Source organism: Aulonocara sp. 'chitande type north' Nkhata Bay, linkage group LG19 (genome assembly GCF_057382095.1).
Source record: "Aulonocara sp. 'chitande type north' Nkhata Bay isolate Kocher_YH1m ecotype deep benthic linkage group LG19, A_spYH_male_GT1.1, whole genome shotgun sequence".
NCBI classification, from domain to species: Eukaryota; Metazoa; Chordata; class Actinopteri; order Cichliformes; family Cichlidae; genus Aulonocara; species Aulonocara sp. 'chitande type north' Nkhata Bay.
In genome coordinates, this window is record NC_141362.1 from 11663645 (window position 1) to 11681187 (window position 17543).

Genomic DNA, 17543 nt, shown 5'->3' on the forward strand with positions numbered 1-17543 from the left:
GGCACACAGTGTCAAATAAATGTCTGTAATGAAATGACAACAGATGTGAAGTGCTGTAGGGAGAAATGACGCAGAATAGACGTCCTGTGAAGCAAATAATTCACCATAAACTGCAGAAACAGTGTGATGAAAACAAAAGCCTTGGCGGCATATTAAGATACAAAGACACAAACACGAGCGCAAACACTGAGAATAACTCAATCAAAAATCTATCAAAACAAGACTCGTATGAAAAGGCAGACAATATCTTCCTGCTCTGCAAATGGTGGGAATAAATAGCTGCGCTAACCCTCATTCAAGGCGGCTGTGTGTGTGTGTGTGTGTGTGTACGTGCACATGTGCCTTAAATCAGCCGTTTAAAAACCTTGCACGGAACAAGGCGCTGCTTGTAATTCAATTGGGCCAATGAGCAATAGACAGGAATTTTCATAACACTGTCAAAGCGCCGCTACGGGTGGCTGCTGGCCGGGACCACAGGTTGCCCATTTTTGAGTGACAGATGGACTCAGCCAACCAGAGCGCTAAGCGGTGCCACCACCCCAACCCCTAAACGCACTCATACGCACGCACTGACAGGCCTGACAGGCCCGCACATCACAGGCTCGCCATTAACATTCACGTGCCATTGTGCTCGTCGGCCAAGAAGCTGCTGCTTAAAATGGAAAAGTTAAAAAGTGTTGCAAGAAGCGGGAAGTTCGATGAGCTGACAAAAGACTGAACCAGAGGCTGAAACGGCAAGAAAAAAAAGCAGATACAAAGTGGCAAAGGAAGATGTTTAGAGACAGAGATGGATAGATAGTCGGAGGGGAGATAGAGGACGGGTGTTACACTCTGCCATACTTAAAGCCACAGATAAAGCGATGGTTCACGTGATAAAGACGGAGAGGGACAGATAGAGAAAGCGATGCAGACGCACAGATATGTGGAGAGAAAAAGTAAAGCACAGGAAGGAAGATGAGCCTGAGAGCAGGGATAGGGATAATGCAAAATAGCAATAAAGATAAAACCGTATGAGAGAGGAAGGGCAGCAAGACGGCAGATACAAGAACAGCTCTGGATACGAGGCCTGCGCACGCTTTAAGGATGGATGTGATGCACAGCAGCAAGAAGTCAACAGGCTGGACAGGGCGGCAGCTCAACGAGGCGCTGCTATCATCATAAAGTGACCAAAGAGCAAACGTGAAGTATCACCAGTATGCTATCAGTGTATGAAAATGCTTTATCACATTAGTTTAACTATAAAAAATACCACAGAAAAAAAAACAGTTTTCCAAATATTTAATGTTGTTTTTGGCGCCGTTTCATCATCAGCCTCCAATTTTAATTTTTTCATTCTGGGATGAAAAACTCCTTAATTTCCTCTGCATGACGCATTGTGTCCACCAACTAAAAAATCAAGTGGATTCAGCATAAATATTCTGAATAGTCACCAAACAGGCTGCTGTCCCTCTGAGGCCTCCGATCTATACATGCATCACAGCACCAGCCTCACATCATCCAATCAGGACATCATTTATCAATAAAACTGATTTGACCATAACCTAATCCTATAATGAAAGCTGCTGATCAAGGTTGGTCCCAGACAGAGTTAATAATATTAACCTAAATAAACTAAAACTAGGTGTTATAATAATAATAAAAAAACTGTTTGGTAACTGAAATAAAAGAGCAAAAATTCAAAGTTATAAAATGAATGAAAATGAAAGTAAAATATGGAGGAAATGTTCCCAGTTTGGTCTGAAATACAAATATAAACTAAATTACTTTAGACACTTTAGGTCAGCACGGTGTTGAAGTGAGCATACAACAGTCCAGAGACAGGCCTGTACGTTTAACTGGTGATTCTAAACTGACCACAGGTGTGACAGTGAGTGATGGTCTGTGCCTGTGAGTGACTGGGATCGACTCCAGACGCCCTGCAACTCTGAGCTGGCTGACCGGCTACGAAAACGCATGAAAACTGCAGTAACTGCGTTTCCAGCGGTCATCGTTTTTCCTTTTTTAAATGACAAAAGTCTTCTTTAACGACTCCACGGAGCTCCAAATCCCTTCTGTAACACCTCCGAGTCGCTACAGTGTATCTGCATGCTTGGCACCTTCTAACGATCGACGGCCTTTTCACAGCTGAATTACACTCACGCTGGTTAATCATAGCATCATTCAAAGACTGAATGTGACTATGCAAAAGCTGGCTGCATTACAATAATGACATTTGTAAACACAGCGCAAAATGAAACATTGGATATTTCCTTTTCCATATTTACATTCTCCAGCAGGTCGGCAGGTCTTAAAGCGAACTTAATGGCAGATAATCAAAGGAAATTTCAGCGAGGGAGCAAAGCGGGGAAAAGGTACGAGAGAAATGGCAGTGCTGACAGATCTGTCAGTCAAAACAATGAAAACGTGCAGCGGTATCAGGATAACTCTCAGGACTGCTTTCTCTAACGTGGAAATAAAAACATTTCAACATCATTTAAATGCTCACACAGAATCACAAAGCCAAATTAGAATTCAGAGGCCGTTATTTGTTGTTGAAATCCTCCAGAAAATGCTACACTTTTAGGAAAAATCACCATTTCCTAATTGTTTGACTCTATCTCGTCATTTTTGGAAACGCTCGGCTCGTTGCCGCCTGTGGCTCGAGCTAAAGATGCTTTTGTTTCATGTTGTGCAGCTGATGCTTTCGACTCAAACTCGGCTCTGATCTTTTGCGGGAATTTGACTTTTTCTCTCATTTTCAAGATGCGCCGACGTCTAAAGCGCCGTAACCGTGCACACGTTCTGCTGCGGCACAAGGACGTGAATATCGCCTCCTGCCATCTCTGCAATGCAAAAGGCTGACGTGCAAAGAACAGCACCGGGCTGCAGCCGTCAGGAGCTTATTATTCCACTCCGGACCAAAACAAATCAACCGGTGTCTCCAGCTTTGTGTGGTGATAAGATCAGCCACTCGGAGTCAATACCACATCCAGCGGTGAATTGCAAACGAAGGTGAGTCCCTTAATGAAATGCAAAGTGTCGGAGGCGAGGATCAGCACCAACGGGCTCATGATTAAACATAAGGGAGAAGGAGAGGGGACGCATCATGGCTCTCGTCATCGCTCTCCTATCTCTCTCCCCCCAAGGTGACGCCGCTCTCCATCTCTCTCTCTCCATACTTCTCTTTGATCTCTGTCTTTGGCTCCTCCCCCTCCTCATACACTGGGAGGCCCTTGACACCTAAGCTCATTCCTCGGGTGCCGGGGGAGAAAAAACTGAGGGAGAGGAGGGATATGCAGCACTCCCATGCCAGCAAATATTAAAGATACAAAAAATAAATTCATTTTAAAAAAGGCACGTGAATTCGCCGGCATTTTTCTGCACAGTGCACTTCATATAGTGCAAGATTTTTCTCTTCCCAAATGAAAACATAAGCCCGTCTTTTGAAGGAGTGTGACTTCTTGACCCGCTGATAGCATCAAATCGCTCTGACGGGCGAGAGAACGCGAGCAGACAGTGTAGCCATCAACTGATAGACGCACGGCGAGCTTTTTTATATTTCCATCTTGGATCCTTTTCTGAAGGCTGCTCTCTGCCCCTCTTTATTTTTCCCTCTCTCTAATTCTCAGTTTCTGCTCGCATCAATTGATGGGGGAAAAAAAACATGCACAAAGGGAGCGCTCGTCGCTGGCGTTTTATTGCTGGCTGACTAGCAGTGGCTCTGTTGTTCTAGACAGAGTGGTAATGGAGACATTTGGAGAGGCAGAGCAGGTGAGGTTAATGCTCTCCGTAATGTGTGTGTGAACAGCCGTTTATTTATTTCATTTTTTCTTTTTTTTGCGAGAGGCTCTGGGCCCTGCGCCACCGGCTCCAAATGTTTTTCACCTACTAAACTCCTGACCCCAATCTGACGCCAAGACAGACAGAAACGCGAGGGGAAATTGAGAAAGAGGCAGTGAGAAAAAAGCAAATGTGATTCAGCGAGGGTCAAACATGGACCTAAATAAGCGAGGGAGGAGGAGGAGGAGGGCGAAGAGTGGGTGAAGTGAAAAGGATTCAAGTGCTGATAATGAGGGAGGTGCAGCCAGTTATCCCAAAATAAAAAGCAGATCGGTGCGATGTCTTGACACAGAATTTCTCAATGATTATACTGGAAATTCAGAAGGAACGCGAAATAACACCAGCTCAGACTCAAACTCGACTCCGTCCTGACAGATAGAAAATAATCATCATGAAATTACCAAGAAAAGAAGGCTCACGACACATGTAAACATCACAACTGAGCGCAAAATAGCCCCGAAACGTCTTTCAGATCAATCATTCCGACGCACGCCGGCTCGGCTCATTTTTCACCGCTTGCTGTGATGACAGGCTTGAACTTGTGTAGGAGTCATGTCAATTACATCTGAACGAGGAGAAGGTGGAGGGGAAGGGGAGGGGTTGCTTTGAGTTGGGGGGGAAAAAAACGCTTTTTCGCCATTAGCGGTCACCGTGAGCTCAGGAGATTATACTCGTATTTTACATCCCCTGCTGCGAGGCTGTCTTTCCGGGATGCTGACACGACGAGGCGCCGCCTTGTTAAATGACAGCGACACAATGGATGGCTGAGCCGCTTCTGTGCGCCGCAGATTAATCAGGAACTGGCGGCGTGATGATGATGGGGTTAAGGGGTTAAGGGCAGGTAGACATTTTTGGAAGGATTGGCTCTTCAGAGGACGAGCACGCAGTGCCTTTAATAACTTATGTCGCTGAAGTCGATCCACGCTAACGCACTCGTAGGCACGCCGCCGTCTCCCTGCTGCCATAGTTCACGGTGCGTGATTTGTTATTTAAAATGTGTAAAGACTACAAATACAGGACACCTGCTCTGCTGTTCTTGGACTCTGCGGGATTCCATAGTTGTGTGCCTACAACTACCATATTAGGGATATCCCCTCTCTATGACATCATAGAGATCCAAGAGCAGAAAAAATGTTCAGAGACCAAACGTTTCGAGCAGCCTCATCCAGGGATCAAGTGAAATGCTGGCCAAGTTATATATGAGTTAAGTCAGCGGTCCCCAACCTTTTTTGTGAGACGGACCGGTTTGTGTCCGACAATATTTTCACGGACCGGCCTTTAAGGTGTCGCGGATAAATACAACAAAATAAAACCGGTAATGGTACCAAAAAAAAGAAGATTTATCCATAACACACCAGGGAAACCGAGTTAACGATAAAACCGATAAAAACCCTGAAAACCATACATTTCACGCCTGAGCCTCAACTCTCGCGGCCCGGACCAAACCACTCTGTGGCCCAGGGGTTGGGGGCCGCTGGGTTAGCTGTTTCCATGATGCTGACCTCTTTTGATGGTGTGTGTCTGTGCGTGTGTTGGTGGGGGCCCTGAGCTGAGCTGTAATTTCTGTTTGGTGGATGTAGACAGAAAATAGTTCCTCCATCCCAGTTTTGTAGCTCTTCCTTATTTGGGGCTAACCAGTTTATGATTCCTGGAAATGCTGCTGCTAATTTGTGCCCTCTGGTTACATCCTATTTAAGTGAAGGCAGCAAAAGCATGAGATGGATGAGCAGGCCGAGAGTTTGAGTTTGTTTGGAGGTAAACTGACCGTTTACATAAGTAAATATATTTTTAAAAGCTGCTCTCTTGAAAACATTCAAACTTAGATGGACGTTTATTCGCTTGTTTAACATCCAGGCTGTACAAACAGGCCCCATCTTCGGCTGCTCCTGTTACAAAGCAGCAGCCGAATCCAGGTAACAGCGTTATTATGCTGTGCTGTCTCAGATGTTGACGGCGTGTCACATCTCAGCACTTCCGCACTCCGCAGTACAAATGAAGCCCAGAAAGTGAGATGCCAGACTTGACCTGCGTAAGAATCCATCTAATCTGGATGGAAACTGAGATGAATTCTCCGTGAGCCAATTAGAGCAGCCACTAATCCCTCTGTAACTCGGCAAAGACGTAAAGCATCCCCTTTCTTTTCCCTCTCTTTCGCGCTCCCTCCGTTTCGCTCTGCTTTCATCTCCCGGCTCTTTTATCTTATCAGCAGGCACGTATAGAGCGCCGCAGACTCAGAGCGCCGAGCCCGGATCTTTCAAAAACACACCGTTTGTGACGTTTTACACCCGCTCGCCGCGTTCAGCACAAAATAATATCAAATCCCAACATTGCTTCACCTCTCTGAGCAAGAGCGATGGAGGACTAATGCAACAGCGAGAAATAACTGACAGCTGCGTTTGTGAAAAAGTATAATCCACAGGCTCAAATATAAATACACTAATAACTGTGGATAAAACATGTTGCTATGTGTTTGAGCGTAGACACAAGTCCATCTTTCTTGTGCTACAGAGCATATAGAAGCTTTACAGTGACATAACTGATAACATCACTTAAACCACTCTGGATGGGAGGGGTTTTCCCCCACCCCCTTCCAGTTAATGACTATGTAGCATGGGCTCCACGCGGCATTTGATTGGCTGAGAGCCACTCCACAGCAGCGGGGTAATAAAAGTTACAAATGAGAGCAGGCTATTAGAGCCATTGACGTGGGTAGGCTAGCTTGCTAATTAATTGATCCTGAAACTTCATCTGTTCTGTAGCCAGAGAGGAACCCTTAATTAATCAGCCTTTCCATATCGTTGTCTTCCTGTTCTTTCAATCTGGCTCGCTGTTCTTTACGCCCCTTCCTCCTCGTTCCCTCTCTCCTAATGCCTGTTTTAATTGTGAGGTGAGAATGCTCGGGGTCCTGTGGGTTGGTGTGGAGAGCTGGTCTGAAGGTGGAGGAGCTGGAACAAAGACAGTGCGCGTCATGTGCACCGGCGTGGATGACATTAGCGGGGAGCCTGCGACGTTTCAAGAGCTTTTCAAAAGAGGGAGGGCTGTGATGAAGCTGGAGTGGTCCCCTTTGCACCCCACCCCTCCTCTCGCTCCATCTTTCCTGGCAGAGGGGCTGATTTAGTGGGGCTTCCCAGCCATCCGTCAGAGCCGGCACCACAGGCTGCATTAACCCCAGAGACACCCGGGGCCCCTAAGTGCTTCCGAGTGGCCCTCTCTCTCGACGTCGGTGAGGCCACGGACAGATGACTTCTCCACATCAGGACGTGAACGGTTAATGACATCGGCAGCTTTTGGTTAAAGAAAGTGCGTCTGTGTGGAACTTGACGGCAACATGGTGAGGGAAAGCAAAAGACATACGGAGGGCTGAAGGTAACCGATGAACTCGCTCCTTCCCCCTCTGTCTGTGCCTCTACATGGAGACAGAAGGAAACAGTGACTGGATGGAGTCCTTACAACGATAGTTCTGCCTTCAGTTCAGACTGGCTAACTCTGATGCGACACCTGTGGAGTATTTGGCTCACAGTTACCGCCTGTGTTGTCCACGTGCACGTCACTTTAACTGACTGACCTCTGAGCACGTCCGCGCTTAATAAATTGCTAGTTGAGATTCCCGTCACGACGTGAGAACTTGCAGTTCTTCAGCTCTTTCATCAGTTTGAGATGTTTTCAGTCAAAAATACTAAAGCAGCGGGGGGTGTAAGTATGAATGTATTAGCCAAAAAATCATTTTTCACCCTGGCACTAATGGATCGCTTAAAGTATTATCTGTGTTAGGTCGTTTTCACAGCAGACTTTCTGACTTGTCATACGAGGACAGGCGTTATTAATGACAATCCTGGATTTTCCTCCCGTTTCCAGCAGTTGGAAAGCGAGCACAAAGCCACCCTGAAACAGAAGCTGCCGACGTTTCTTTGATTAATTACACACAGGTGAGTTTGATACGTGAAGAACGTCAATAAACTCACTGTAAAGAAATAAACTAAGCTGCGGAAACTTCAACTGATTTCACTTGAAATGAACAGTTCAGGAAATTCCACAAATATTTAGCACGTTTCTGCTAATGTTTCATCCCCAGCATGTCCAAGCTCTTTAATCTAAATGATATTTCTAATGTTAAAACATAATTATTGTTGTTGTCTGTGAATTATGATAATAGAGTATTTTAAAAAAGCACAAATAAACAGTAAAACACTTTATTATTTTTTGATTAAGATAACAAATTACAGTTATTTGCTTCCTGAACAGAAAAAAAATTGTTTCGTTGTTGAAATGAATTTCTGACTTCTCAGACAAGTCCAGCATCTCGCCTCACATTAAGCAGGAAAACCTGAATAAGTTCAGTAAATTGAGTAGTTTAAACCAAAAAACATGAAACAAACGATAAATAATCGACTCTGAGGCCTTGAAATAAAATCAGAGTCGGCCTTCATGCTGACACTTTTTCCTGCGTTGAATTAAAGTCTTCTCGGGCCTATTCTTCCAAAGTCTGCAGCTCAGACGTCTTCATCTCTGTTTACATGTTTCAGCGTCATCTGTGCGTGTCACTGTGGTGTCACTGTGCGAGGCAACGTTATCACAAAACATACGAATCATTTAAAGCCATAAAACCTCCAAATCTGCAGCTCACAGATTATTATTTTGTTCTTCATCACTGCTGAGCGATGGAGGATGCTACCTGGCTAGCTACTTGACTAGCTGCCATTACCCAGCATGCCGTTCAGCAGTGTAATTCTGTAAACGTGCAGTTATTACTGTTGGTTTCACTTTTCACAGATGATTACAGTGTTTGCTCTTCTGTGTTACATTAATGTATATAGAAGACAAATGAGCATAAGCTTGAGTGAGCGTTGAGGACAAAACATAGAAAATAAATATTTTCTCATTAATTATAATGGATGCATCAGGCTCGCAGGGGGCTGGAGCCCATCCAGGTCTGAGGTGGGGGGCACCGAGAGGCGAGCAACCACTCACTCTCCACGAGCGCGTCCTCGGACAGTGGGAGTAAGCTGCAGTACCACAACTGAAGGCCCCACGCAGGACCCCTCGTCCTAACGAGGACTCGAACGCCACGTGATCGATCCAGTATGAACACAAAGCTTTGTCTTAGCATGCTGTGTTTGCAGACGCTTGCAAAGACCTGATGCGTTAGCAGCAGTGGATAATCGCCTCTGGCCCGTGCTCAGTTGGCTCTTTTAAGCAGTAAAATTAAAAACAGTCTTCACATCCTCTGCAAACTCTTCAGCCGTTTTCCTCCTTCGTGCACGTGAACTGAAGTCAGGCCTGCAGCACGAGTGTGCAGGCACCTTTGTAAAGAGCTGCATCCAACACTTGTTGGGGTGTGTTGTCATTATTATAACACATTGTGTCATATTAGCTCGATGTGTGTTTGTTCTGTTAAACTCATCAGGCTGTATTTCAACTGTATGTGAAATGAGATTTGACGACCGTCATCGTAGCACACACAGGAGAGCACAGAGAGCCATGTGAACTTTTATAAAAGTCATGCTGGCAGAGTGTGGGAGTTCTTATTTTTTAATTTAAAAAGAGAGTAATAAATGCTGCCTTTCTTTAACATAAAACAGTGTGCGTTTTAATTATTTCTCATTTACATTAACTTAATCAAATGGAGGATGCAAATGAAGAAATATGTCGTATTAAATGAAAATATCTGAGTTGACTTCATACTGCAGGAAGGCTTTTTTTTATTTTATGGGTTTACAGTGCAGCGATTTAATTCCAATAAATGCTTGAATGTCTACAAGTATTTATAAAATGAAATTAAATGCAGTTGCTTCACATTAGCTTTGTGGTTTCAGCTGTTTTTAGAAGCGCTGTAGGACACACTGCTGTATAAACGTGACAAATGAAGCGAACTAAAGCGGAGACGCGCCGTCTCTGGATGTTGCTTAATATTTAGGAATGTGCACAGCTGTTGCCCAGATGAAAGAAATGCAGCCAAGCTTTTTAAAGAACACTGATGCATTATTGTTCTCCTTCTTCCCTCTGATGATTACTGTGCAAAGACGAGGCCCAAAAAATAATCTCTGCAAAGTGAGCGTGGTGATAAAAGCTATAAAAAGCCCTGAAAGACAGACTGTTTGTGTGGAGCTGCTGTGGTGTGTGCGTGCTGAACAGGTGGCGGGTCAGCCACATTTCCACTTGACTTTAAATGCTTGGCTTCTATTAAGTTGGCCCAGTGTGTAAGGAACAAACAGCCAGCACTGGTAATGGTTTCTGCCTGACCTGCTGACACTTTCACCCCCCGCACGCGCTCCTGCCTTCTTCTCTTTCACTCTCTTTCATTTCCCAGGATATTTTTTTCTCCTGCTCGTTCTCCCACCACATCACTCCTCCCCTCTTTTCACATCAAACACTAATGTTTCCTTCAAATTCCTTTTCCTCTCCATCTGCCAACTTTGACATCACAGGAAATTACGCTTAGAATTGGCGGCACAGTTTTCTTTTTCCGTTCCTTTCCTCGTTTCGACTTCATTCCACTTCCACCAAGCGGACGTATTTTTTTCCTGTCATCCCCAAGACACCCGCCCCCTTCTTCTACTTCCTCCTTCCTCCCCTCCTTCTTCTGCTGATATATTTGTCCTGGCTCCCATCACTCCACGCAAACGCCCTTCGCTGCTTTACATGCGCGCTCCGTCTCTCGGCCTCTCTAACACACTCAAACTGTCTCACACGCATGCAGACACAGCATGACACTAACTACACCTAATGCAAGTTCTAGGCTTATTTGCTGGAGGCTCGTCGGGGTGGAGAGGATGTTTTTTCCTTCTCTCTGAGACATCAACATCGAGACTGGCGTCTGTGCGCGCCTCCCGTGGCTGGATTAAGGAAGGAAGCCACGAGAGGAGAATTTAATTTGGTGAAATGCATTGTTAACAACGTGTTGGTGTGTGTACGTGCACGCACAATTGCATCGGCATGCCTGCACATATCCGAGCCGGAGGTAACTCCTGACATCAGGCTTCGTGGCCTGAACAGGTAATCGAGGTCACATGGAAACACCGACTCGTCTCAAAACGCACCGAGTGGGTTTGCACTGATAACCTTCCATCAGTGAAAAAACAGATTAAAGATGAGTCGAGATGTTTACATGAATGTTCAGAGAAGGGTTTGTATATGCTTTTAGCTTCTCACCTCTGTCTCCACATAAGCTTTTAATGTGTGTGTGTGTGTGCAGCGTGTAGGTGTAAGTGTGTTTAAATGTCGCTGTGCAAATATGACACCTTTTTAATTGCATCTGTATAGCAAATGCAAACACACATAAACATAGTTACATTTCTATCAAAATTACTACTAGTAACAGAAATAATAACACCGACTTATTAATCAGCTTTAATTTTAACAGCAAATTTTTCATTTTTGTCATAATTTCGGCTTCTAAATTCTTTCACATTTGTTAGATTTATAATAATTAGATTATCGCAGACTAAAGTTGATTCAGTAGCTAAAAAATAAATTCTAAAGTTTGTTTACAAACATATCAACTCCTCTCTTCCCAACACGCGTCTTCATGAGAAACAGGAAGCGTTTCCTGGGGAACATCAAATGTGCTCATCGACCTTCCTACACCAGGAGCTTACTTCTGATTGGATCACTTCCAAATTCACCCCGCCCTCTGCACAGCTTCATTAGATGTGATTGGAGCTCGTCTCTGTAAAACGTTTTCATCTCGTTTTTATTCAGCGTCAATAAATTTCATTACGGTTTTTGTCCTCGTGCCTTAGTTTTTATTCAAGCATTGATTGTTTTTGTCAGAAAAAGAAAACTATGATGAAACAAAATTATCGCCGTAATTAGTGGAAATCTAACCGTGCACAGGAGGACACTGTTTTCACTCATTGACATGTGAATTAATGAATTTGGGGGAAGATGGGGGGACTTGAACTGTCCAAGAGCGACCTGTGCTTTCACGCTGCCAGTACCACAGATTAGATTCCAGTAACATCACCAGTAATCAAACCATTATGTGTCAAATTATGACAAAATGGTTAATTACGTGAGCCTTATGCAAAGGATAGAGGTGAGCCCTTACACATATCCAATAACTGCACAGGATGAAATATACATATTACTGTGGAGTTCATATTTAAGACGAATGGGGCTTAATTTTTTTGCAGAGTTTAATCATAATAATGAAAGAAAGTCAAAGAAGACCTTTTAGTCTGGTGTTAAAACCCCCGACACAGACACACACACACACACACACACACACAGTCGCTCAAGTCCCAGGGAAATCACAGAGATAGACCAACGCAGGTCTTTGTTGACGTCACGTTGCCTGGCAACAACCCAGCAGCTTGGCTGTGACAAGCCGAGGTCTCAGCCCCGAAGTGCGATGCATCATGGGGGATTGTGTGCGCTACGTCTTACATCACCCACAATCCCCCTCGCTGACGCAGCTGTAGTCAGGACTGCTGTTCGCAGCTGATCCCGAGGTTAGGAAAGAGGGCGTGCTGAGAGATGCAATCACGTCCATCATCAGTGCAATTCACGCATCTTTTGATTTTTAATTACCACTCGCTTCAGGAACAGATTCACTGTATATGTTCCAGTACACATTTTTTTTTACCCCTCCCTGCTCCTCCCTGATCAAACCCCTGACCGCCTTTCTGTAGGTAAGGCTCATTACGCTCATCTGAGAGAGTGGAATTAAACCTCCTCCTCCAAACTCATTACTGTGAGCTAGATTTCACCAGCAGCAGATAGGCAATGCAGCGGTGCTGCTTTTAAAGCCAGAGCCAGATAATTAGAAACTTTAGAAGCACAGTTCCCATGGCTATAGCCAGAGCGAACAACTAATTCTATTTGAACTAATTACATTCCATAATGCTAGGCAGTGATTGCTACCCCAACCACAGCCTCCCATATGTAATCCAGCAGAGGATTTCATCACAAAACACAACCGGGGATGTATTTTTCTGTGTGTCATTGGCTGTATGTTATTACGCATTGGCATCACACCCCCGCTCCCTCATAGCTGTTTGCATTTCATGCTACAAAACTCCTCCCGGGCCTTGATGAGACCAAGTCTCGCAGTGCTGACGCTAACCTCCCAGGACAGCACCGCCTCAGTGCGAGAGCTCCCAAAACATAATAAAAAAGATATAAATCGATGCCTCGATGTATCGTTTTATCAGAATTTATTACCCCTGACCGCCTTTCTCTGGATTTAGACAAATGAGAGCAGCTCCCACAACCTGAGTGGATCAACAGTAAACAGACATTTTTTATGTTTTCAAATGACACATTTTCATTGTATAATAGGAAAGATCGGTCGGAGAATGTGTGTGAACGTGTGTGTGCAGGACCATCTCCTCTGCTGCTGCCTGTACGCACATTGCACAATATTTTTAGACAATACAGGAAGTCTGCCTGTTAGTCAATATGTGTTTCTCCCCTTCTCTCTCTCTCTCTTTTTATACTCTCTTGCTATGTGTGGAAGCTCGCTCGCCCAGTGAGAGGTGTTCAAGTCCAGACCAACAGACCAGGCAGACTAAATATAGCCGGCAGTGACAGCAGGGAACACTGTGCTCCCCCCTCTCTCGCTGTGGTGCTCGGCACTGCTGCTTCACTGCAAACTACACTGGTGAATTTAAACTGCTATCTGCACGCACGCACACACACGCACCGAAGAAGTTCACTTTCTGCCAAAACTGTGGCACACACGTATCATTCACACAAACGCAAAGATAAAAGGGACGCAGATTAATACACACACACCATACCAGTCCAAATGGGATTTACTTAAGACTCAATAAAGCAGACAGAAGCACTATTGTCTCCAACACAGACCTATTGTGCTGCACAGAGACTGTGACGTGGGCCGACCGCGCTGCGTCTGTTTACTACACAGAGAGCATTCCACACACACACACACACACGTACATGCCTCCAAAAGTAAATAGAGATGCAAAACAAAGTGCACAAATGCACCATCAAACAAGCATTAAGAAAGAACTGGCTTGCACGCACACGCTCACACACACAGCATCAAACCCATCTCGCTCCAGTGGGAGTCTAACGGGAACTGAGTGATGAACAGGAGTGACACCACCACATGCCAGGGTGTGAGATGCGCTGCCTGGTATTTTAGGCTGCGTCTCAAATTGAACATGCCAAGCCTTCAGGGGGAAATCGTTGGATAATGTTCGTGCGAGAAGCAAATGTCCCATTGCAATATCGCTTATAAAGGCAGCTGTGATATCTGGAACGGCACTGCAGAGAGGGCCGACCTATCCGCGATGCACGCCGGAGGACGAACGCGGGTGCAAAGATGCAGTGCTCCGGTTTGTTTGCGTACCTGCTGCTGAGGATACTGCATCCCACCCATGCCCATTTGACCCCTCCCCTGTAGGCTCATCGGGTATCGATGCGGGGGAGGCGATGCGTAGGGCTGGCTGGGGGGATAGGGTCCGGCCCCCGGCTGCTGCGGGGCGGAGTAGGGATTGTTGGCCATGCCGTACAGCTGCGAGCGCTTCATAGCCATGAAGTCCATGGAGGAAACCTGCAGGGGAGAAGAAGAGGGGTTATTAATGCATAGTCAGCATTTGGTTTTTGGCTAATACTTCATTCATGACAGTGCATTGTAATTGCCCGAGAGGTGTTCAAATTAATTCATCTGCTATCTGCCAAGTTGGAACCCCTAACTGAAGTCCACTTAGTGCACCACTCCAAACCACAGCCATCGCTGATTTATTTCATAATTGCACAACAAGTGAAAGCTTTAAATTAATGTCAACAGATCATAAATGAACAACAAATGGAATTAAATAAGCAAAGATGTGTATTGAGTAGCTATTTGGAGCAAAACTCTGCTGGAAAAGAGCCAAAATAAAATGATTTAATTAAAACCTAAAAGCTCGTATCTTTGTTTTAATGTCTCTGAGGCTTTTACAAGTGTTGTAAATGTTGTTTAAAGCAACAGGAGGCAACGGCAATAAAAACCTATGGCCGCGTTCCTGCAACCAGAGCCCCGCGGTGCCAATAACCACCGTACGACTCGTGCTATACGGCTGCTTACAGCAAACTGGCAGATAAAGCGATAGTTATTCTATTACTGCAGTCGAGTTTATGTACTTCCGAGTTTAAGTAAAGGTTGTGGGTGCAGGGGCGTGGATCCAAGCTTTTGTGACGGGTCATTTCAAACTCGCGAGCTTGAATCCCAGAGGGAATTCAGAGTAGCAAAGCAGTCGGGACCTGCTCTCCAAAGCCACACCTGGAGAGCTCGCTTCCCGTACGAGCACAGAGGAAAACCAAAGCCAGGACAGAGAATATGTCAAGGGTAATTTATTCCATTGTAAGTACTTCAGAGCCCTTTTACGGGTTGTTTGGGGTCCCAGTGAGCCATTGGAAAATTCCGGTACAGTGCATCAGGCTAATGCTAATCCGTCACCTGCAGCGGCGTGTTTGTCTGTCTGCTGGGCAAATAATGCAGACTTCTTCTATCTTCCCTCTTCTTCTCTTTTGTCTGTGCCGCGTAGGATCATGAGTGATTTATGACACTTTGTTCCTACTGTGTCTCTCTCTCTCTCTCACACACACACACACACACACACACACACACACACACACACACACTTTCACTTCTCCTCTCTCATTTCCAACTAACCGCCACCGACCCCCCCGCACCGCCTCTTCTTTCTCTTCCACCACCAACTCCCTCCTCAGTTCCCTCCCTTCTCCCCAACTCAATATCACCTCGTCTAGAGCGGAGGAGAAATTGCCGCTGCCTCATATTGCCAGGCTAATATCAAGAAGACATGTCAGGGGATGGGAGCACTTTATTCAGCAGGTTACGTGGACAGTTATGGCGGTCCAGCGTTAAAGCGTTCGCGCCTACTGAGGCGTGCACGTGGAATAGTTTGGAGGGGAGAGAGAGAGGGTGATAAAACTGTGTTTGGGCGGGGAAAGAGGGAGCGAGAAAGTTAGCGCTCTTAAAGTAATTTCACAGCAGGTGTGTGAGGAGGGGGGGCTTTCCTGCAAAGGTCTGCATCGCCGGATTTGTAACAGTATAATAATGAACTGCAGACACTCGCTGCCCTTTGCTTTTCTTCCTCCGTGCATGAAAAAACGAAGTGAATCATCCCCCGTGTGAGGGAGGAGGAAGTCACCGAGTGCACCAGCAGAAAGGATCGACAATGAAACATTTAAGCAGAAGAGGAAACGCGACATCTAATCTGACAAAATGATTGCCAGCATTAAACTGAAGAACATTAGGGAAGAATAAAGTTATGAACCATTGTGAGGAGAACAAGTTTTAAGATGTTTCTGATAGAAAAATCTTTTTTTTACTGACAGACGGAGCGTTTTCAGAGAAAAGTTTGACTCATCGTATTGTATGCTTTTTCTTCTTATTGCTCAAAGAGACAATAAAGAGCATGACTGAGTGAGCTGCTCAGAATACTACAATACAGCTAAAGCAGAGTTAGCTCTAAGTGCATCAGCGCAGTAATATACAGAGTTAAACCAGTTGAACATCAAAGGGGAGATTTGTTGCGAGTATTTTGTTGATATGCTCAAACTGATGCCGGTCATATGTTTCAAATAATGGAGCGGAGGGCAGCGCATGACCCGCTCGAATGTTTGCACACCCACAGCACACAGACAGCACTAAGCGATGAAACGTCCTCGAGTTTCTGAAAAATCCAGGGCACTGTGCCACCCGTGATATGGGACACACACACACACACACCCTCCCCAACTCCATCCAGTTCACCAATCCAGCTCAAGAGGTCCTCGGTTTGCCAAAAACGCTGAGCGCAACACAAATAAATCCCCCACACGCCGCTGCCAAGTGTGCACGCGTACAAAAAACATTAAACGCTGCACTTACAAAGGTACTGAGGACGGAAAATAACCTCAGAGTTTTTGGAAGCGGAGAAGTGGACACTCGATTTTACACACACGTGCACATAATCCACGGCTTCAGAGGACACTGCGCTGGTTTGCACCTTCATATCTGCTCATAACTGTGGACATAAACACTGTGCAGCTCTGCACCTTCAAAATGTGTCTTTTTACAATTATTTGTATTTTTTAAATAGTAAAAGAGGTGATGATGACGGGTGCAGACGTTAGTCCTGATTAGGGTCTAATTCCTGCCTCGCAAGCCCACTGCAGGTCCTTGAAGAGAGGCCAGGGCGACAGTGGACTCAGGAGACCCACTTCCACTCGCCGGATCTTGCAAACTCTTTCACTTTCTGCCATCTTGGCTTGTGAACCAAAAGGGGAGTGAGTCTGCATTTTATAGCCAGAATTAAGTAAAAAATTCTTTTTTTACCTGATTTTTGTTTCCCATGAGGCCAAAAATCAGACGTGAAATTAAAATCTGATTACTGACTGAGCCCTCCTCACCTCGTTATAAGGACGACACGTCTCCGTAAGAGTTAGGCCTCCCTGTGAGCAGGGCTGGGAGCACAGACTCACACAGACACACACACAGACACACACAGACTCACACAGACACAGTGGCAGATTCTGCTGATGGCTCTTTGTGTTCTCGCTGCATCGCTCTCATCTCTCTCCAACTTCCTCACACACTTTGGGGGAGATCTTAAATAAAACAGCCACAATCAAATTATATCAGGTACCTCGGTCCACCTTCGACGCACGGCGTTACCACGGGCAAAGAAAAGAAAGAGTATTTTCCGCCTCCCCAAACGGAGCCTCAAATCTGCTCTCATGACAGGTTCCACTAAATGAGATTTCAG

The 17543-nt window shown here is 45.4% G+C and overlaps 1 protein-coding gene across 7 annotated transcripts in view; it reads right to left on the bottom strand.

Moving 5' to 3' along the window:
• LOC147306597 (AT-rich interactive domain-containing protein 1B-like) overlaps positions 1–17543 on the bottom strand; it is a 190671-nt gene that overhangs the window by 121086 nt on the left and 52042 nt on the right. For all 7 annotated transcript variants that reach the window (XM_086275348.1, XM_086275344.1, XM_086275345.1 and 4 more), the window contains one exon: positions 14135–14338. In XM_086275348.1, coding sequence (XP_086131474.1) covers positions 14135–14329 — 195 coding nt within the window. In that variant the 5' untranslated portion in view covers positions 14330–14338. The remainder of the gene's footprint in view (positions 1–14134; positions 14339–17543) is intronic.